Source organism: Buteo buteo, chromosome 19, assembly GCF_964188355.1.
Source record: "Buteo buteo chromosome 19, bButBut1.hap1.1, whole genome shotgun sequence".
Lineage (NCBI taxonomy): Eukaryota > Metazoa > Chordata > Aves > Accipitriformes > Accipitridae > Buteo > Buteo buteo.
This window is the reverse complement of record NC_134189.1, coordinates 1,267,929-1,288,510: the sequence shown is the minus strand read 5'-3', so window position 1 is coordinate 1,288,510 and position 20,582 is coordinate 1,267,929. Positions and strand designations below refer to the sequence as shown.

At 48.3% G+C, this 20,582-nt stretch overlaps 1 protein-coding gene across 4 annotated transcripts in view; it reads left to right on the top strand.

Annotated features, from left to right (window-relative positions):
* The first annotated feature begins 311 nt into the window (after positions 1–311).
* The window catches only part of SGSM3 (small G protein signaling modulator 3), a 31,769-nt gene continuing 11,498 nt past the window's right edge, over positions 312–20,582 (top strand). Inside the window, exons 1-12 of one of the 4 annotated variants that reach the window (XM_075050865.1) lie at positions 785–868; positions 1,848–1,894; positions 11,093–11,176; positions 12,479–12,564; positions 13,795–13,861; positions 15,286–15,494; positions 15,648–15,755; positions 16,734–16,877; positions 17,263–17,458; positions 17,692–17,837; positions 19,352–19,579; positions 20,526–20,580. In XM_075050865.1, the coding sequence (XP_074906966.1) occupies positions 11,170–11,176; positions 12,479–12,564; positions 13,795–13,861; positions 15,286–15,494; positions 15,648–15,755; positions 16,734–16,877; positions 17,263–17,458; positions 17,692–17,837; positions 19,352–19,579; positions 20,526–20,580 (1,246 nt within the window). In that variant the 5' untranslated portion in view covers positions 785–868; positions 1,848–1,894; positions 11,093–11,169. Of the gene's footprint in view, positions 510–784; positions 869–1,708; positions 1,895–11,092; positions 11,177–12,478; positions 12,565–13,794; positions 13,862–15,285; positions 15,495–15,647; positions 15,756–16,733; positions 16,878–17,262; positions 17,459–17,691; positions 17,838–19,351; positions 19,580–20,525; positions 20,581–20,582 lie in introns of those variants that run through there. The other 3 variants (XM_075050867.1, XM_075050868.1, XM_075050866.1) reach the window with 3 other exon arrangements.

Sequence of the window (20,582 nt, the reverse complement as noted above, 5' to 3'; positions counted from 1 at the left end):
AACCAACCCCATACAGAGAAAAGGAACAGCTAACCTATCTTTTTCTCATCATCCGGAAATAAATCTTTGTGCTAGGTAGAGGCTGCCAGCTGTGAGGCATTGGACCTGTTTTCCTGGAAAGTTTAAAAAGAGTAACAGCGGCATGGGGAAAACATCACCCTCCTAGAAAACTGTGGCACGGTACGCAAATCCTTCCGGAGACTTCTCTTTGGAAGAGCTTGATTTGGGACCTCGTACTCTTTCCTCCAGTGGAGTTGGCGGAGGCACCAGCCAGAGATGTAGTTCCCCCATCTCCTTGGCGGTTGGGAGCAGGTCGCCAAGACGCTCTTCGGAAGTGGCTCTTGACTAACTGGCGAGGCCGGATCGCTCTTCCGGTACGCATCCCTGCGACGGATGCCACCAGTAAAAGCGGCGGTGGGTCAGCGCCCCGCTCGGAGGAGAAATTCACCTAGACCTTGAACGACGGAAAAGAACCGGGCGGCTTCTCAGCGTCTCGCCGAGCAGAACAGGTTCGTTTCCCGGCCGCTGGCGCTTCACCCGCCGCAACGGCGAGGGTGGCGGACGGGACCGCCGCTGCCTCCTGCCAGGCCGGTGCAGAAGCTATCCCCGCCGCCCTTCTCGCAGCCTCCTGCCCCCTCTTCTGCGTCTGGGGGCTCAGCGCCCGCCACCGCGGCCGAGAAGCCCCTTCGCGCCGTGCGTCCCCCCCGGCCCCGCCGCGGCCTACAACCCCCGGCGGGCTCCGCGCCGCCGCCCGGATGCCGCGCGTGCGCAGCCGCTCCGCCCTCCGGAGCGGCGTGTGGGGGCCGCCGGGTCGGGGTCGGGCGCCCGCCCGCCCTGTGGGGAACGGGGACGGCGCCGAGGAGAGCAGGTGAGGGCGCCGCGGCGGGATGGAGGGGGCTGCCGCGGGGGGTCCTGCCCGCCGGCAGGAGGGCTCGGCGGGGCCGCCCCTCGCCCTCCGGGGCTGTCAGCCCTTCGCCCCCCCCCCCCCGCGCCGCGCCGGTGGGGCTCCTCAGGAACGGTCGCGCCGGCTGTGAGGGGACACGCGCACACACCACACGCACACGCACCTCGCCCAGCGCTCCGCTGCGGTGCCCCTCGGGCGAGGAGGAGGAGGAGGAGGGGGGGGAACTGAGGTACTAAAGCCGCTGGGGTGTCGGGCTGTGGGGGGGGCCGGCGGGGTGCGCGGCCCCCTCTCGGCTCCCCGGCCCCTTCCCGGGCAGGGTTGGAGGGCGGGAAGGAAGAGGACCCCCCCCCCAGACAGACAGACAGACAGACACCCTGCCCAGCCCCCGGGCAGGCTCCCGCTCACCTGCTGCGCTGACGCAGGGTCTGGGCTCCGGCGAGTGACTCACGTCGTGCAGAGCTTCCTCACCGGGCTGGGTCGGGTCGGTTGGGGCACCTTCAGCGTACCGGCTCCCCCCCCCCCCCCCCCCCCCCAGGTTTTGCTCCCTCTTCCCCTTACCCGCCGCTGCTCCCTCCCGCTCCCCGGGATATCCCTCTCCCCTCACCTGCCGCTTCTCCGTGGCTCTGACTCTCGGGGGGGGGGGGTCTCGTCCACCGCGGGGTCTCCCGTCCTCGTTTGCTCTCCGCGCCTGCATCTTTTCGGAGGAGCCCCGGGGGAGAGACGGTCTGTCTCCTGTCTGGCTGGGAGGGGAAGGAACAGTCACGAAACAGAGGTGGAAATATGGCAGTATCCTGTCATAAATAGGCGCGCTGCAGGCCCTGTGATTGTCAGCTGTAGTAAACCTTGGAAGGAAGGCAGTAGACAAATAAAATTCCTCATACCTGGCGTTGCGAGCTCAAGGGAGTGAAGAACCGCCGTGACACGGATTTAAATCCCTTCGCAGGCCGCGGCTGTGGGATCCGGGACAGCTGGTGTCTCTTCACAGAGCTGGTAAGGGTGGGACACAAAATTTCTTCTCAGTGTCTGCTTTGCTGCCCTCCTAATCTTTTGAGGGATGTCTGAATTTAGGCAGGTACTTTCCTTCTAAACAAGTCGATTTCAGTGTTGGTGTGGGGTGGGTTTTTTTATGTGATGTCATAGCTTCCTACTTCATGATGTCTCAGCCTTACTTGCTGTGGTGTTTGGAGGGGGGGAGCAGTGGGAATAGAGTAGTAAAAGTGCCTTGAGGAAATGGAGGATCCTTTAGCACTAATAGAGAAGCAGTCTTGCTGGAATTAAGGACAGTAGGTGTTCAGCAGTGAGAAGCTGGATCTTAAAATCACTCAAGAAGGAACTGCCAGCCTAGCAGGAGTGGGGCACTGCTGTGCTTTTGCCGAGATGTTGATCGGAGTGCAGTTAGTTGCTGAATAATCCGAATTCTAGAGTAGTTTTTCAGCTGCTACAGAGTCTGGAGTGGTGTCCTGGAAAGAAACAGTCACTAGGAAAAAGGTCTGTTTTGTTATGTATTTCCGGATCCACACGCTGTGTGTGTGGCTTTCCCTCTGCAGAAACAAAGGTTGGATTCCTACCCTGGAGAATTCACAAAGTAAAAGGGAAGGAAGGGTGTGAGAAGAGGCATGACGTGTAATTAAAGAGGTCAGGGTGGAGACTGGTTGTGTCATATTAATATAAAGTTATGTTAATTCTGTATTTAACAGGTTAAAATGACAGTTGCTACCTTTCTTAATTCCCGTTTAGGATAATGTTTTGATAGTGTGTGATAGGTAATCTCAGGGAGATGTCACTAGTGTGTCTAGTGACACTTCCTCAGAAGAAGGACAAAGGGAATCCATGAGGGGCAGCAGAGAGGAGGGGCATATTTCTGGAGGAAGTGCACTGGTCAGGAGATGATAGAGTTAACATCAGCTGATGAGATGAGGGAAGTACTGCACACCTGCTCAGGACTGAAATGATTCTCTAATTGTGGGGTCTCTGCTAATGTCCTTCAGGTTTTTCTTCTTTGCTGTGCTTTTAACCTGTTACTTGCTTTCCTGCAAGATGCTATCTTTTGCAAATATCAGTGTTCCTGATGATCTTAAAAGATAGGTAATAATCAAAATATTTAGCTTTTAAAAATCAACCTCTCTTACCTGAGGTGGCATGGTAACAGTAGAGATTATTGGTTAAGGGATCTGTATGAAATGAGCTGCCAGTCTCAGCCCCATTCTTAGTGAATTGGTTTGTGTGTTGCAAAATTGCTTACCATGTTTGGTATTCGGGATGCTTTAATAAAGGAATCAGTGAGTTCACCCCTCCCAAGCAATACCGCATTTGAGGTTGTAACTGTTTTGGAAGTGAGTGGGATGATGTCTGTCTTCCTGGCTGTTAATTGCAAACTTCTCACCAAAACATAAGAAGGAAAGAAAACTTTAAAAAAATAAATCCTAAGGAGTATTGTAACTTGTATCTTCGGTGATAAAGGTAAGTCACCTTATATTTTGGTGTATGTGGTCCTACAGCTCTTCTAGCTAAATCAGTGGTGATCCTAGTTGGTAATCTGTATCACACTGGTTATCCTAGATCCTGTCCTGTCTCAAATGGATAGGATATAGAGATTTTGCAGTTGTCAAGCAGGATGAGGTAGACAAATAGCTTCATTATATGTCAGGAGTGCAATGTCCCAAATGTCTCTCAAGAGATAGAGAGGTGTTGATTGGCACTTCAGGTTTGTATCCTCAGAAACACTAAGACTTGTTTAAACGTCTTTCTGTGCCAACTTCCGTTGCACGGTCAAGATTTTAGGTACGTAAAGCTTCCACAGGGTAAGTATCTGGGAGCATTGGGGAAAATCTCACTTGTCAGCTGCATTACTGTTGACACCAGGTAGCAGGAGGGGGATGTTTTCCTGCCACATTTGTTTTGTCTGAGGAAATCTCAGCTGTTTTTTAAACTGGAGTGCAACAAGTTATATTGGTAACAGAGCAATTCTGTTTCTGGCTTAAGGAAAAAAAACAAACCCCAGGAGAAATGAAAACACACTTGTTTTATGAGATAGGAGAAAAGAAGATAGCATATTGGTATGACTATGAGAACTGTTGTCACTGCCCAGTCAGTGCAGTATTTCTTGGCTGGGAAGTACGCGATGATTCAGAGATGAGAGAAAATGTCCATAACTGACAGCCCTTTTGTTCTGGAGAAGAAATCTTCCTGATCCCCAGAAACAGAAAATATTGGGAGTTTTGTCTTGTTTTGTTACAAATGTTAATGATCATTGTATGTTTTGCTTTTTTTTCTTCCGAGTTATCTGTGCCTGTGAATTTCTGCAGGAGCAAGATCCAAGTAGTCTAACATGACATGCTAGATAAGAGCTTTGCAAACAGTCCTGAGAGGTGTTTTGGGTGTTACTAGCCTCTTCAGAAAGTTGAGTTCTGGAAAGACAGAGCCCTGAAGGAGAAAAATCTTGAGTGCTGTGGGATATATTTTCCCTAAAAAGCCATTTTCTGGAGCCAAGTGAAGGGAGACCTGCTTAGAGTCCTGCTAGATGAATCTGACAGTTTTTTTGCTAATACTAGAGCAAATGGTAATACAGCAGAGCTACAGGAGTGTGACCTGAATCTAGCCTTCCTTGGGCCTCACCAAGAGAATGGCAAACTGTGACAGTTAAAGCTTTGCAGATCCGTCAGAGGCCGTATCAAGGAAAAGCCATTCTTCAGGCTGTTGTTCCTTTGTCAGTGGGAACAGCAGGCTGAGACCAGCTTGAGAATCAAACGTTCACCTGGGGTTGCCTGCAGGGCTGGCCCTGGAGGTGATGGACGGCACCGCTGTCACTGCTCAGGGTAGGAGTGTCATATAAAAGACATCATAATACCTGTCTTTAAATAACTGTCGGTAGTGTCTTTCAACCTTTCTTTGATTGGTATAACACTGCATCTCTAACAGAAATATTTTCTTTCAAACTTCTGTACAGCAAATTAAACTGGTCAGCTGCCATTATCTTCCAAAGTTATTGTATAAATAGTTTGCAGACTTGCAGAAGTTCATGGACCAGAAGGTAGAAATCACTTCCTGAGAGTTTTGGGGATAATGAGTTTCTGCACCTGTACCATGCTTATTTGGGTGAAAGTGTCCCTTTATTGTGCACAAACTGACTCTTATGGAAGAGACGTTTGGAGCCCCCTTAGATGCTAATCAGAAACCTTTGGGTTATATTTGCGTAGCAGCATTTAATGTGGAATTGTCTTACCCTAAGCCTTGAAGACTAGGACGATTGCGGACCTGGCTTTTGGCGCGCATAGGTTTTCTTCCCTGTGTGTTGGAAGCAAGAAGAATTTTGCTGTACAGTGAGAGTGGACACCTTGCTAGTTTGTATCCTGGCCTTTTTTTCCCATCCTCATTCAATGCAGATTAAAAAAAACCAACAACTGCTGTTCCAGTGCTCGATCTATTGTAATCCTCCTGTGTGAGATGGGAGGAGCACTCTATATTCCCATCACATAACCTCTCACCACTCAAGTAATGGGAGCACAGAGAAAGGGGAAACTCCTCCTTGTCTGATCCCAAGAGTCTTGGCAAACAAGAGGTTCTCCACAGCAGTGCAGTTCATGCTTAGCAGGCACCAAGTGTCTGCTGTGTAAGGATAGACACCCTCTGCTTTCCAGGGCTAAAAGTGTGGTAGCTTGTGTTAGCAACACAGGGCACCAGCAGAGCTGTACGTAAGTTTGGTTCTGGGTTGTTGTTCTTTTTTCTCATGAGCCACATGGGGGAAGCCTTTTGTTATCTCCAGATTTTAGAAGTAAGAGCTTCAGACTTTTCAAGTTGTATCCTGCATAAAGGATCAGCTGTCTGCTTTGGAGCCAGATAAATAAAAGGCAGTTCTGCTCTGAAAAGAAAATACATGCTGATATGTAGGATATCTGCATTCTAGATAAGTAGGTGTTGTGTAGGGGATTTTTAGAGGTAAGCTTGACATGTTGAGCTACGATCAGGAAGTCCATCTGTGGTCTGTCCAATGTGTAAGCGGTAGGAAACAGGATTTTGCTTTTTCACATCCTCATTTTCAAAATGGAGATGAAGCAGATAGGAAACTGGAATTTACCTGTTCTGTTCCTGTTGTATAAACTGAAAATTGTTCAGCACCTTCAGCTCTATGGGCGCTCTCTGCCATGACAGCAGGCAGACTTGCTGAACACTGATCAGTGCACGGAGCAGATCTGTTGCATGGAAATAGCTTTTAGTTACATTTCTGCACGGAATTACATTTCCAGCGTGGCCAGAGGCCTACAAGGTGCTTTGTGGTAGGAGACACAGATTTCCATTTTGCTTTTTGTTGTCTCTGTTATGTGTCACTCCAGTAGTGCCCCAGGGCAGTTGGGAGGAGGCACTTTGCCCAGTTATGCTCCTGCAGTCAGTATGTGATCCCAGTCGGTGACTGGGCAGAACTGGAGTCCTGAGCGATGCCTCTGCAGTCAGTGACATAACGCTGTCAGCAGCCTGCCATCCCTCCTGTCTCTGCAAGGCCGTCACCTTCGATGCTTTCCCGATCTCATGTCCCCCTTTCTAGGCCTGCCGTAGGCTTTTATCTCTGGTGCACTTTCTCTGCTATGAGCAAGTGGGCTGAGGGCAGTTAAAGTCCCCAGCTTTTCATTCCAGGTCATGCGGTAGAAAGCAAGCACGAAGGCTACCGCCTCAGCACCTCCCTCCTGCGTCTGCAGCATGTTGCTCAACGCCCAAAGCGTTGTGAGGCTGGTCGTGGTTTGTAAGCCTGAGCGGATAGTTCCTGGAAAGACCCAGGTTCACCAACACCATCTTGGCTCCTTAACCAGGAGTTGGCGCGTGTCGGTGTCCGCATGGGATTCTGCATCGCTTAAAAAGCCAGGGTGTCAGTGTACGAGGGGCAGAAATGGTCTGCATCTTGTCCGCTCCTTGGTCAGGCGTGTGGCTGTGCGTTGTTCGCTTACCTACTTGTTTGTGGAGCTGGAGTTTTCTTCTGACTGTATACGTGCAAAGCAAATATTGACTCATGGGACTAATGGCATTTGCAGCTCCAGGATATGCCTTTCCCTGACCCGAAGGAGAAACCGATGGGGGAAGGGAAGGCAAAGGACTTCTTGCTGAGATCTCCCCTTGTGCATCTCATTGGGCAAGTCAGGATTGTAATTAGGAAAACAATGCTTTCCAGGTGTGAGGGGACAGAAAGGAACTACCTGATTCAGTGCAGGGTCTGACTGGTGTCTGGTTTCTGAGAGAGGAAGAGTTGGTCCAAATGTTAAATTGGATGCAATCTACGTGGGATTTGAAAAGCTGAGCTGGAAGAGGCTTCTAGAACTACACCTGAGTGCGTGGCCTCCAGATGAGTACTGTGGCTTTGCAATCATTTTTCTCTCTTCCAAAATGTTTGGTTGTGTTTTTTGGTTGTTTTTTTTCAAATAAAGGAAGAGAATAGAGAGCAGTGGAAACCAGCTGACAGCCCAGAGGCGGCAGTGGGATTTACTGCGTGCAATGCTGCTTCATGTTCAAATTAAGCATAATGGAAAGCAGAGTTTTTCCCCACGCTAGCTTACTGTCAGAGGAAGTGTTGTATATGCTGTTCCTATGACAGTGGATGAAAATCATTCTAGAAAGAATTGTTACGCTGCTTCTGGTCCTTCTGATGATGTTCACTGACAGCTCCTGCATGGTTACTAGTTGTAATGTTTTCAGCATACAAAAAAATTGGTTTGCACAGTGTTTGTCTTCTGCACAGTCTGTCTGCTAGAGGTGTGTTGCTTTTTTGGTGGCTTTTTGGTGGATTCTTACTTTTTTTGTTGCTAAAATCAGCAGGGGAAGAACACTTCTAGGAAGGAGTTTCTGTCCCAAAATAAAGATCCTACTGAAAGGCTCCGGACAGCGTCATTTCATGCCTAGCACATCCAGGCACTACCACGCTGGGCTTAAAGGGAGATCACATGGCAAAAGAGGCCAAGCAAGTAAAACATAGGCAGCAGGAGATTGTTATCTGGTGTTTGCAAGAAGCCAGGTAATTGAAATCTCTCCTGTCACAGCTGTGTGGAAGAGCAAGTGTGTCCAGAGGAGGCTTGATATTGCCAAGTGGAAGTAAATTTGCGGGCCTCCTTCGTGAGCATCAATTTCTAAAGGACACCTACACTGGAAAAGAAACTAATTGGATATAATCCTGCACGGTGTGTATTTGCAACTCCAGCAAAGGTGTTGCAGCTGGAGTGCTTCAAGTAGCTGTACCTGATGCTGACTGCATCCTTTGCAGCCTTCTTTTTCAGGTACACACACTGTCATTATAGCTGTCTTCTAGCAGGCTGGAATTGGTGGTGGTGTGATTTGGTTTAGAGTCTGAACTCAAAAAGTAAAGCTGCAAATAGCAGGTACCATTTGCATTTTAACAAAAAATACATTTCTTTCAAAGTGTGAAGACTTTTGCCTGTTGTGTGACCAAAATTGCTTTGTATAGGAAACTTATATTGCCTTTAAACACTGGACATGCTTCTTAACGCATTGGTGAAAACAGGTTTTAATTTTAGAGTTCTAAGGGTTTGGGAGTTGCCATTAATATTTGTTGGATCGGGTGGTTTTTTTCCTTTGTATCCCTTACTGTTGCTAGTTTTCAGAAGTGTGTACTGTGCAAATAACACAGCTAAGTTAGCTGTAGCAATTTCACACTTGCAATTTCACAGGCTTCATGGGAGCCCCTTTTGTTACTTGCCGTCCCCTGGCTAGGAGAGTTTGAGAGTTGCTTTAGGTTTATATCCTTCAGTCCAAGGAAAGAACTTACTATATCAATCCCATATGCCAGACATCCTCCTCCTGGCTTGCACTGGCGTGTGCCTGGCTGTGTCAGGGAACCTTCCTCCCAGTTCCTGTGATGCTCTACTGGAGGCAGAGCTGGAGGGGGCACAAAGCAGGGTGATGAAGACCTACCAGGCTGGCGTGGTGGCCTCAGCACCTTCTCTTGGAGACACTTGGCTCCCTGGGCAGTCCCCAGCACACCAGGACCTTGTGCCACAGCAGGAACCTTCTCTCCCCACCCTGCCCTTCCGCACAGCCCAGAGCCAGCAGCAGGGTGAGCCTCTCCTGTCCCAGATGGGTGCTTGCAGGAAGGTTTCTATAGGAACCAGGGGCAGGAAAAACCTGCCCACCGAGTTCAGTGCTCTCCTGGCAGGGACCGGAGGGCAGGCAGCAGAGGCCAGCGTGTGATGACGTGGGCAAGGGAAGGTGTTCCCCTCTGGTACACCTCTCCTGGGACAAGGAGGGACCTTCAGCCTCAGCACTCCCCTGCCCTGCTTCCCGAGCACCATGGTTAACTCTCTTGTTTTGGGGTCTTTTCTCATCTATGTGCCTAACACACTGGCCCGGCTCCTCCGTAGCAGGTTGGTTCAGCCGTGATTGTGCAAGTGATGAAGATTAATAACGACACTCACGTGCTTGAGGCACTGAGCAGGGATTCAGAGCACAGGTAACGAGAAGCATGGCAGAAGTACCACGTGGCTGAAACAGTGACTGCATTCCTAATAAAAGTTACTGGAAACAGGGTTAACTGGGCTGAAAGAGGGCAGGGGAGAAGGACATATTGCAGGCTCAGGAACAGAGCAGTTGTGGTACCAGGGCAATGATAAGCCTGGAAAAAAAAGCATCAAAACACATTCACAGTGATGTTGAAAGGGGAATAAGTATTGTCAGCAGATTTACCTGCTTGGTGTGCATGCTGTGCATGTTCCCATCTAAAATGAGTGCTCAGGTGCTCATTTTGTAATTCTTCTTATATCTTCAGCTACTGAGGGAAAAGTTGGTGCTAAGAGAACAAGTGGGGCAAGAGTGATGAGAAGGGTAGAAAAGTGTTTACAGAACTCAAGGGTAAGCGACTAGCCATTGTGTGGACAACGTTACTTCTCAGAAACAAAAGCTCAACTTTTTCTTGTTTGGTTTTTTGGTTTGTTTTGTTTTTGCCCTGAGAGTTGGTGTCAGAAGATCAGAGTGTCTGTTCATCCATGCTGGCCTTTCTCATGCAGAGAGCTGTTTAAATCTGGAAGGATGAAGCCTTATCATTTGCGTTCTCAGACCCAGATGCTTCGTATGCTTTTGCAGTGTTTTACAGCTGTTTATCTTGGAGTGCTGTAGCAAGCCAATTCCAGGCTGTAAGTGCTCAGTGGAAAGCTTGCTGAGATGCAAAGAGGATATAACCTTGTACCATTGAGCACTATGAACAACTTGGACAGGGCCTGCTCATTGAATCCCTGGGGTTCCTTTTTTAGTGGTTTGCAGTCATAAGTAGCTTTACTGAAAAGGGGAAGCTGGAAAACCCATCCCAAATGTGCAAATGTTAGTTTCTCCCAGGTTCTTTCCCAAGTAAGTGCGAGTGACTGATATATCCCAGCACTAGCTTTATCTGCTTGATGGAGGTGGCTCTTGCTGTCTCCCACACACAGTTATAAGGTTGATCTTAAAGTCCGAAATATCTCTGATTACTGAACTATTCCATTGTTGTCCTGGAAAACCCCTATAAAAATCTGCTGTGAGCTGATATCGGGAAAGTGAGGAGGGGAGCTGTGCGAGCTGTTTCATCATCTGAGCTCAATCACCAGATTTAGTTTAGAGGAGCCTGACTCATTGCAGAGGTACTCGATTGCATATTGATCATATCCTAGTCCCGTTCATCACAGAAGACCCTTGTCAGAAGCTTTCCCAGCTCCCTTCAGGGAGCTGTATTCCACAGCCCAATACACTTTGCTCTTCTGATGCTACCCCTAAAATCTCTTTCAGGCTTATTGCATCTAATGATACCACCTTATACCATTTTCACCATTCCAGTCCCTTCTCCATGGGAAGTCTGGCCAGAGAATGATGATGTATGGTGTGATTTTTTTAGTATTCATAATTAAATATGGGACTCACAATATGTGATGGAAAAGGTGATGAAATTTGACTTGATTTTTGACATTTTTCCGGTCAGCAATGATGTTACCGTCACAAGGAATTTGGTAAATGACAGTGTGCTCTTTCTAGCTCATGGGTAGGTATGAAACCAAGAGGAAATTCCAGTTTCTGGAATTTAATTTTCCTGCAGGGAACTTAAATACCAAGGGACTTGATTTTCCTGTGGGGAAGTTGTGTGAGGGGTCTGTCTGTCCCCCACCATGTTCTTAGATGCTAACTGAATTCTCACCAATTTTTTTGTTTGTTTGGGTTTTGTTTTTATAACAGGATAGTGACCTCTCACCTCTGAGAAGAGCATTTCTGGACCTTCTGACAGCCTCTGCTACTCAGCCTTACCTAGCGCAATGTCAGGTGAGCAGACAAAAATGGACATGGTACCTTCTCGTTGGTTGCTTGTTCTTTCTTCAGCTGCAATGTAGTAAAAGAAAGCTACTAGTTCCAAGAGCTATTCTTTACATTAATGTGCTGTCTGGTCAAATTAGGGGAGAAAAGATCACCCCACCCTTTGTGACCCAGCTGCCTTTTCACTTTCAGTGAACTCAGTTCCTTTTACCCTGTGCTGAAGCCTGCAGAACCGCTTCAGCCATTGAACACAGAAGGAGGAGGTTGAAATGTAGTCTGCTTTCCCCATTTTTCATAAGATTTGCTCAGTTCTGTCCTCCTCCCAAGACTTGCCCCAAAGTAGGTGGCTTGCTTATGATCTGAGAGATATTTGTTGTAAAATGGTAGCTCTAGGGCAGGCAGAAGGCTAAAGACTTACTGGAGTTCAACTGTGAGCTACTGATATACAAGCTTTACTAAAACTAGGGCTCCTCCAGCATGTCCACTCTTACAGTGGCCCACTCTCCCACCCCATATTTTTGTGTACACCTTCCTTCCCAGTCTAGCTGGTTATTTCAGGGTATATAACCCTGAGGGAGACGGTACTTCGAAGCCAAGTAAACCTTTTTGCAGCGGAAGGGCTGGGACATGCTTATCTGCTTCAATTGCAAAACTTGACATCTGCCATTATTACAGAGGAAGCTGTTCAAGGGAGCACTACCTGAGACTGGGAAGGTGCTTACCTTGAACACAAAAGACCATGCTGACAGGCATACTTTCATTGCTGCAGCTCTTTATGCATGGTCTGACAATCTTGCAGGGAGGGGCAGAAATGTCCCGGTCCTTCTGCAGCAAAGGGAGGATCCTGCTGAGGGTTCTGATTTCCCATTTTGGTGCCTGGGTGAGAAAGTTTCAGGGAACTCTGGAGTGCTGCCGGTGCTGGAGTCAGTGCCTCTGTAGGAGGGGGTTTACTTCTCCGTACTAATTTTTTTTTTTTAATGGTTCCCCTGGTGTGGCACTGACCACACAGCTTTTCCAAGCAGAAGAAAGATCACATGTTGCCATGGAACTATTTCTCTTCCCTAAAAGTCTCTTTCTTAAAGAGAACTCCAATTGCCCTTTCTGCTTCTTTTGCTTGATGATAAGGGAGAAAACCATCTGAAATGACTTGCCTCCTTGGTGAAGTGGGAGCTGTCTCAATGTCTAGAGTGGCAGTAGTGACAAACTGCTGATATAGTCCTTCTCTTGCTGGAACAGTCTGTATGGAGTGTGCATCTTCCAAGGGAGTCCTTCCAGGTTGTCACTGCTGTATGTTGATCTCTTTCTGTTTAGGCCATCACACTCCCTCTGCTGGGGGTCCCTTCTCAGCACTCACTCCCAGCATTTGGCCTCAGGAGATCCTGGCAAAATACACACAGGTATGTGTGGGGCAGGGAGGGGGTGTTCTCTGGCTCTGCACAGAAGTAAAGGGACCCTGGTGACTTCTGGTGGTCTCTGAAAGCCACAGGGAAAAGGAGGGAGAGACGCACTCTTCCTCTGGTGGTTTGGTTGTGGATGCTTGTTTGCTACTTAAACTTCATGTGTTTTGTGGCTGCATCCTGGCTCTTGCAAGAGGATCTTGCAGAGCACGAAGAAACTTCTGTGAATTATTGCCCTGCTGTTTTGCAACTATTGCTCCACTGTAAAAATGTTGACATCCTGAGGGAGTCTCTGTCACCATCAAGCTACTCTGGATGGCTTGTGCACGGCAGGAAATGCTAGCCTCAAGACTTGTCACCAGGTGGGCAGAGCAGGAAGGAAGGAAGCAGCCATGGAATTTCATAAGTTACCCGCAGTGTTTGTTGCTGAAGGCAGCTGAGCCCAGTGAAGGTTAAAGCTTATTGTGGGGCTATGCTAGAAGCATGCTCCTTGGGTGCTGCCTGGGTGCGATGCTTGCAAGAGACCCCACGGGAAGGGCAGGTGGGCTTGCAGGAAAGGGGAGGTGTCTGTAGGTTTTCACTCCTTAAAAAAGCCTGGTTGTAACCTGCAGTGCCTACACCCCAATGCCAACCATGAGCACAGATGAGGCAAGTTGAGATTTGGGTTGTGGACCTTAATTTCCTTTGCCGTATAATTCAGGCTTGCTTGACAGGTGCAAATTCCAGTTTGGCCTGCTGTCTTGCAGAGAAAATCTGGAAGCAACAGGCAGGAGATGAAGCAATGCAGGGAGCTGAATTTGCAGTGTGTGTGGAGAGGTAACAGAGGACTGCTGTGTATTAGAGATGCAGACAGCAGAGACCACTTCAGCTGGCGTGTGTGGATTCCTCAGTCCATAAGGAGGGCTCCGTGCCCTTCCAAGTGGGAAGTTCTGATCTTGATATGATGCTGTGCTCAAGCCCTGCTGGAAAATGGATTGCTGGGAAAATCTGTACAGGTGTGAAGGCAGGGCTTCACAACTTCCATGGAGAAGTCAAAATGGGAATGGCATGCCACACCTCCCCACCTGGGAACTGTGGTGGGAGGCATTGAAAATAAAAGGGCAAGGAGTCTAGTTGCTCAGAGGGCACAGTGTGGGCAGTGGTGGGATAGGGCAATATCCACATGTGTCTGTTCAGTTGTTCAGTGCTAAACTGGTGAAAGTGTCTGTTCTCCTTCCTCACATCTCCCAGAAAGAAGAATCCATCGAGCAGCCAGAGTTCCACTATGACGAATTTGGTTTCCGAGTTGATAAGGAAGGTAAAGCCAGTCCCATCCTTACCCCTTCCATTGTGTCTTGTGTCCAGCCCTTCCCATGCTTCTAAGTATGGCAGGGTGATTTTGCAACTGTTCTGTGCTAGGTCTCGTCTGCCCAACTGTCATCATCTTTCTGTATCCTACCATTGTAATCAAGTGCATTAGATGTGCTGGCCTTATGGGATTCTGGAGCACAGACTATGCAGCAGAGTAATTTCCATCCCCTTATGCTTGTGCCATGGGTAAGGGAGAGAAAAGTTAAGAGGAAGTTACATTTCCTTCAGCAACTGCATGCTGGGGAAGGGCACCTTTCCCGGTTCACAGTGGGGTCTCTGTCGTGTTCAGTAGCACTGTAAGCACTGATAGCAAGCACAGGGACACGTTCTGTCTGTTGAAAAACTTGTAGCCAAGGTGAGTGCCAGCAGTATGTGTTCTACCCATCCCAGCAGCTTGTCAAAGTGTAGGGCAAATTTTAGGGGCAAAACCCACATCCTAGTTTTTTCTGCAAGATATAGAGGCAGATGACCAAATAGAAGGAGGTGTGGAGAGCTATTGCAGCTGGGCATTGAACTACAACAACTGTCTGCCGTTGCAAAGAGGAAGAGAAGGGAGTGGGGGATGCAGGAATTGCTTTGTGTGCTCTGAGAGAATGTTTCCAGGGCGCAGGCCATACAGTGCAAGAGCAGAAGTTGTTTGCATGTGTGCCCTGAGACACCTTGAGTCACAGAGGATCCTCTTTGAAGCAATGACCCGGAGATGAGGACAGGACACAGTGATTTTCTTCAGCCAGGACATTTGATAGACTTGTGCATTATAAAAATCAGCAGAAAGATTTGGATTGCATTGTTGGGATGCATGATATGATGAAAGACAGAGTGTCTTACGTCAAACCTGTACTTGTGCTAAAGTATCTATTTTAGAAAGCCAGCCTCAGGTTAAGGTGCTCTTTCATTATGAATTTGGAAGTGTCCTTACTAAAGCTTTTTTGGTGATTAAATATCCCCAAAGTTAACATTTTGCACCTCATTACTTGCATGAGCATATAGCTTCTGCTTGCCACCTCTGAGGCTTGCTACGCTTTTGTCAGCCTGATTTACAGATCCTTACAAAACCCAGCAGGATGACTGCTGCCAGGGTCTTGTTTAATTCCAGCCACACTCTGCTCTAAATCATGACTAAGTAGAGACTAGAAGCCTGTCGACAGCTTCTTAGTTCTCAAGGCCCCAGTGCCTTTTGCTTATGACCATAAAATTTGCTGTATGGAGAAGACAGTTAGAAACAAAGCTTTGCCTTTCCGTGCTCTGGCTGGAAGACGTGTATGTTTTTAATGTGCTTTCTTCAGATGGCCTTCCTACTCCCCACTCTGCCCTATATTTGTTCCCTCTCTCACTTGTCTTCATGTCGTTCTCCTCCCTTTGCTGAGGCAGATGGTGCTGAGCCAAACTCCAGCAAGCTTCTGGGGGTCCCACTGGCGGAGGAGCCACAGCAGAGGCTCAAGTGGCAGGCTCATCTGGAATTCACACACAACCATGACGTGGGCGACCTCACCTGGGACAAAATTGAGGTCACCCTACCGCATTCGGACAAGCTGCGCTCCCTGGTGCTAGCTGGCATCCCACACAGCATGAGGCCACAGGTGAGAGTGCTACCTGTTGTGGGCAGGCTCTCCTGCCTGGACTAAGAAACAGTGGAGTGAGACTCCTTTCTCTTGGTTGAGAGGGTGCCAGATTATGGTTTTCTGTGGCTGTTTTAGTGACTCTTCCTATCTCTGTTCACCCTGTCCCCTCAGCTGTGGATGCGTCTGTCAGGGGCCTTGCAGAAGAAGAGGAATTCAGAGATGTCGTATCGTGATATCGTGAAAAACAGCTCTAACGATGAAACCATTGCTGCCAAACAGGTAGGAGATGCTGCCTGGTGCTGACTGGGCACAAGGGAGTGGGGAGAAGGGCAAGATTTGCTGCATGATGAGGAAGGGGTGTCTGCCTAACACCTGCAGCAGGGACAGTTGAGAGGACATGTGTGGCTGAATCCTGCTAAAGCTTAATCCTGTTGGGCGTATTTCTCCTTTGTTTTGTTGGAATAGCAACTGTGCAGCTGCCTGCCTTCCTAGGACAGCAGGGAAGGGTTGGACCTGTGCTGCCTGCAGGCTAGAAAACAGTGCTGCAGCTGCATCTCAGCAAACATCCTGATAGTCGTTGAGGGAAGTGAAGGGTGAAAGGCTGACAGATGCACCTCTGTTGAGGCAGCGGCAGCTGCTTCCAGGGACTGTCTTTGTTCCCTCAAACACAAAGTCTCTGAACACCAGCAAGACTGTTACAGGGTGTTTTCCCTTTTCCTCTGACCTCTGCTTTTGTGGGAGGAGGCAAAGGCCATGGCAAAAGAAACTGAGCTCTGCACAGGTTCACCTCTCACTAAGAAGCTAGATTCAAGTGGTTGGAAGGAGGAACACCACCACCCAAGGGAGATCTGTGGGCTGTTCACCTCCAAGTTCCCTGTCACAGATGTGGCCAGGTTGTTGGTTTCTTTCTGGGGGAGGTTTGTTGAGAAGCCTTGCTTGAAATCCAAGCAGATGAAATTCCCAAGCAGTATGCCTACTATTCTCAGTGGTGAAGCTAGAGGCTGAGTGTAGGCAAGTATTTCTTGGGAGGCATTAAATCACCGTCTGCACTGACATTTTCCCACATGTCAGTGAAGGCTGTTAAAGGGACCCCAGGTGCTTGGACAGGGACATCTTCTTTGGTGCCTAAGGACTTACGCATGAGTGTGGGGAAGCAGAGTTCCCTGAGGCAGCAGGCCATGGGGAAGTGCAGAGAGCAGAAGGCAATTGTTCAGATGCTGCTAGCTGACCCTGTCCTTGCTTATGGCTGTCTCGCAGATTGAAAAGGACTTGCTCCGCACGATGCCCAGCAACGCCTGCTTCTCCAACATGAACAGTATCGGGGTGCCGCGGCTACGCAGGATACTACGGGGACTTGCCTGGCTCTACCCAGAGATTGGATATTGCCAAGGCACTGGCATGGTAACCTGCTTTCAGAGTGTCTTTATGATAGGGATCGTTTTGTCTGTGGTGGCTGTGCTGGGGCAAGTGATTTGAGGCAGCGCTACCAGACGCTGTGGCCTCCAGATGAGCTGAAGGGAAGTCCCTTCTACCTGGAACATTTTTTCTAGGGGAGAGCAGAGTAGCACCACGTGTCCAAAGATGTGGAAGAATTCAGTCCGTCTGTTGGGGAGGGACAGGCATTACACTGAGGAGAAATCATTTCAGTGGGAGACTGCAGGAGGGCTGCTGCAGGGGAAGGAAGATGTTGGTCACCTAGATACTGGTCCATCTCTCCATGTGAGGAAGTGATGAAAGAGATCTGCTCCTCTTAGGACACACAGTTCTTCTTCCTTCAAAATCCTAGGTGGCTGCCTCTCTGCTGCTCTTCTTGGAGGAGGAAGATGCCTTCTGGATGATGTGCGCTATCATCGAGGAACTGGTTCCTGCCTCCTACTTCAGCACCACCCTGATGGGCGTGCAGACTGACCAGCGTGTCCTGCGACAGCTCATTGTGCAGTACTTGCCCCGCCTGGATAAGCTGCTCCAGGAGCATGACATAGGTAAAAGCGTGCCCTAGAAACCATAGCTTTTCTTGCCAGGGTGACCTGCAGATGAAAATTATTGTTCTTGTTACACAAAGGGAGAGCAGCAGGGCTAGGTGCAAACCTCCTGGCCCTGGAGGCAGTGCATGCGTGGTCATCTTTGAGCTGGGAGGAGAACATTTAGGAGAGTCCATCTTCACTGATTGGTTGACTTCCCTTGTCATGTTTCTTTTCTGTGTCTTTGTTCACAGAGCTCTCCTTGATCACCTTGCACTGGTTCCTCACCTCTTTCGCTAGTGTTGTCCACATCAAGCTGCTGCTACGTATTTGGGACCTCTTCTTCTACCAGGGCTCCCTGGTGCTGTTCCAGCTCACTTTGGGCATGCTCAGTATGAAGGTAATTCCTGCTTTATAGTACTTTGATGTTTAACTTTGAGTTTTAGGGGCAAGAAGCTTTTGTATCCACTTCCTGTATGTGGTTTGGCAATGTGCTCAGGAAGACGACTTCCTGTCTTCCTCAGAACTGGGGGCTGTGAAGAACTTCCAAGGCGCTTCACGGGATTCGGGGATTGCTGTTTCCCCTGCCTGCCTCATTTGTTCCCTCATAATTAAACCCCATCAGCTGCCCACCTCTATTCAGTCTAGATCCCAGCCTGGGAGTCCGTCTTACCTAAACCAAGATAATTCTTGATTCTGCACCATCTCTGAGCAGAGACATTGTCGTGGTTTAACCCCAGCCAGCAACTAAGCATCACGCAGCCGCTCACTCACTCCCCTCCCACCCAGTGGGATGGAGGAGAAAATCGAGAAAAGAAGTAAAACTCGTGGGTTGAGATAAGAACGGTTTAAGAGAATAGAAAAGAAGAAACTAATGATGATAATGATAACACTAATAAAATGACAACAGTAATAATAAAAGGATTGGAATATACAAATGATGCACAGTGCATTTGCTCACCACCCACCGATTGATGCCCAGTTAGTCGCTGAGCAGCGATCCCCCTGCCCCCACTCCCCCCAGTTTATATACTAGATGTGACATCACATGTTATGGAATACCCCCTTGACCACTTTGGGTCAGCTGCTGTGGCTGTGTCCCATGCCAACTTCTTGTGCCCCTCCAGCTTTCTCGCTGGCTGGGCATGAGAAGCTGAAAATCCTTGACTTTAGACTAAACATTACTTAGCAACAACTGAAAACATCAGTGCATTATCAACATTCTTCTCATACTGAATCCAAAACATAGCACTGTACCAGCTGCTAGGAAGACAATTAACTCTATCCCAGCTGAAACCATGACAAGGTTGTGGTCATCTGGGTAGCTTTTGATGGCACTGTTGAATGTTCCAAGAGATTAGGCATTGTCCTGACAACATTTGATTTGGCTGGCTTACATTTAACCACCTGATCTTTTCCTTTTCATGCAAAATATAATTTTGTGGTTCAGCTTGCTGTGTGAAGGGCAAGGGTGAGTCTGCTGGGAGTAAGGTGAAGGTGGAGCATGGTTTGACATGGTAGGCACTCTGTAGTGTGTGAGACTGATCAGTTTCCATTCCCTTGTTCCCAGCAAGATCCCTGCTGTGCCCAGGCCTGGCAGTGGGTGCAGAAGAGCTTCTGTTTTGTCCTTCCTTGCTGATTTGACTTCATTTCAGTGATGGATGCTGTGATTCAAAAACACACCAGCTAGAATTTTGGGGGCAGATCTCAGTGCAGTAGAGTAGTAAAAGATGCTGGTCCCCTCCCATAAGTAGCTTGCGCTCTTCATACTGAAGTTTTTATGGAATTATGTAGTTGTACCTGCATTGTTTCTGGCCCAGGCTGTACGCCAAATGTATAATTGCATCTAGTAGCCCTAAGAGCATAGCTCTCGTCTTTACTGTTCTGAGTGGCAAAATGACTGCATCGTTGCAGGAGGATGAGCTAATCCAGTCCGAGAACTCTGCCTCAATCTTCAACACGCTCTCGGACATCCCAAGTCAGATTGAAGATGCAGATGTGTTGCTGCGGGAGGCCATGCGCGTGGCTGGCTCGCTGACAGATGTGGCGGTGGAGACCCAGCGTCGCAAACACTTGGCCTACCTCATTGCTGATCAAGGGCAGCTGCTCAACTCCAGCACCACTGTCAACAATTTATCCAAAGTGAGTGCACAGAGTCCCATCTGCCTCTGCTGCTCCATTTTTACCATTCCCTTATGTGTTCCCTCCAAATTGCTCTTTGTGAGCAAGAGGTCCTCTTGTCTGAGAGGGTTTTGGCTCCAGGATGACTGTGTCATCCAGTGGAGAGAAGGTATTGGGAAGTGAAGGGAAGGTCTGTACTAATGAAATGCTGCCAGATCTGTCCTGGTTGATAAATCCCAGGTGAAAGGGATATTGACATTGATTGTAATTATCGTTAATGAGAGTTATGTTGGAGAGTGATGCATTTTATTAATGGAAGCGAAAAGAAACAACATATGCTTCTGGCAGAATTTGCTTGGAGCATGCAGAGTAGGAACTGGAGTTAATCCATTAGTGAGAAACTGATACACTAAAATAACTCTGGAAGGTAGAGTTAGGAAACAGCGTCAGCCTTTGAGAAGCTGAATAAAAAATGCACCTGTGTTTAATCTTGGACTACAGTCTGCAGTTGTGGATGTAGTAGCTACTGTTTGTTGAGCCTGCGTGGAAGGTATATTCTTGATGCTCGTCTAATCACAAGACAGTCCTGCAATTCTAGAATGTAATAGGCATCCATTTAGAAATTTATATATAATTACGTGTACAACTGGTTTTGGCAACAAGTAGATTAGAACTAAAATTATTCACTTGAATCATGGTTGATTCTTGAACTTCAGTTATGCTTTCGTAATAATTGAGCTATAAATAACCCGTTGCACATGGAGCAGATCAAGCAGTAGAGCTGATTCATTGTGTTAGAACTAGAACAATTCCTGTCTAAAAATTGCTGGTTCACTTGCCTGCCCTTTCCAGTGGTAGCTGTCAGGACCCTTTGCCCAGAGCTGACCTGTGTGGAGGGTTGCTTTGCTTTATTTCTGAAATCTGTCCTGATATGTGCACTTTGCTCTCTCTCTTCCCTCTCCCTCAGATTGTGCGGCGCAGGACTCAGCGCAGGAAATCTGGCATCACCTCTTTGCTTTTCGGT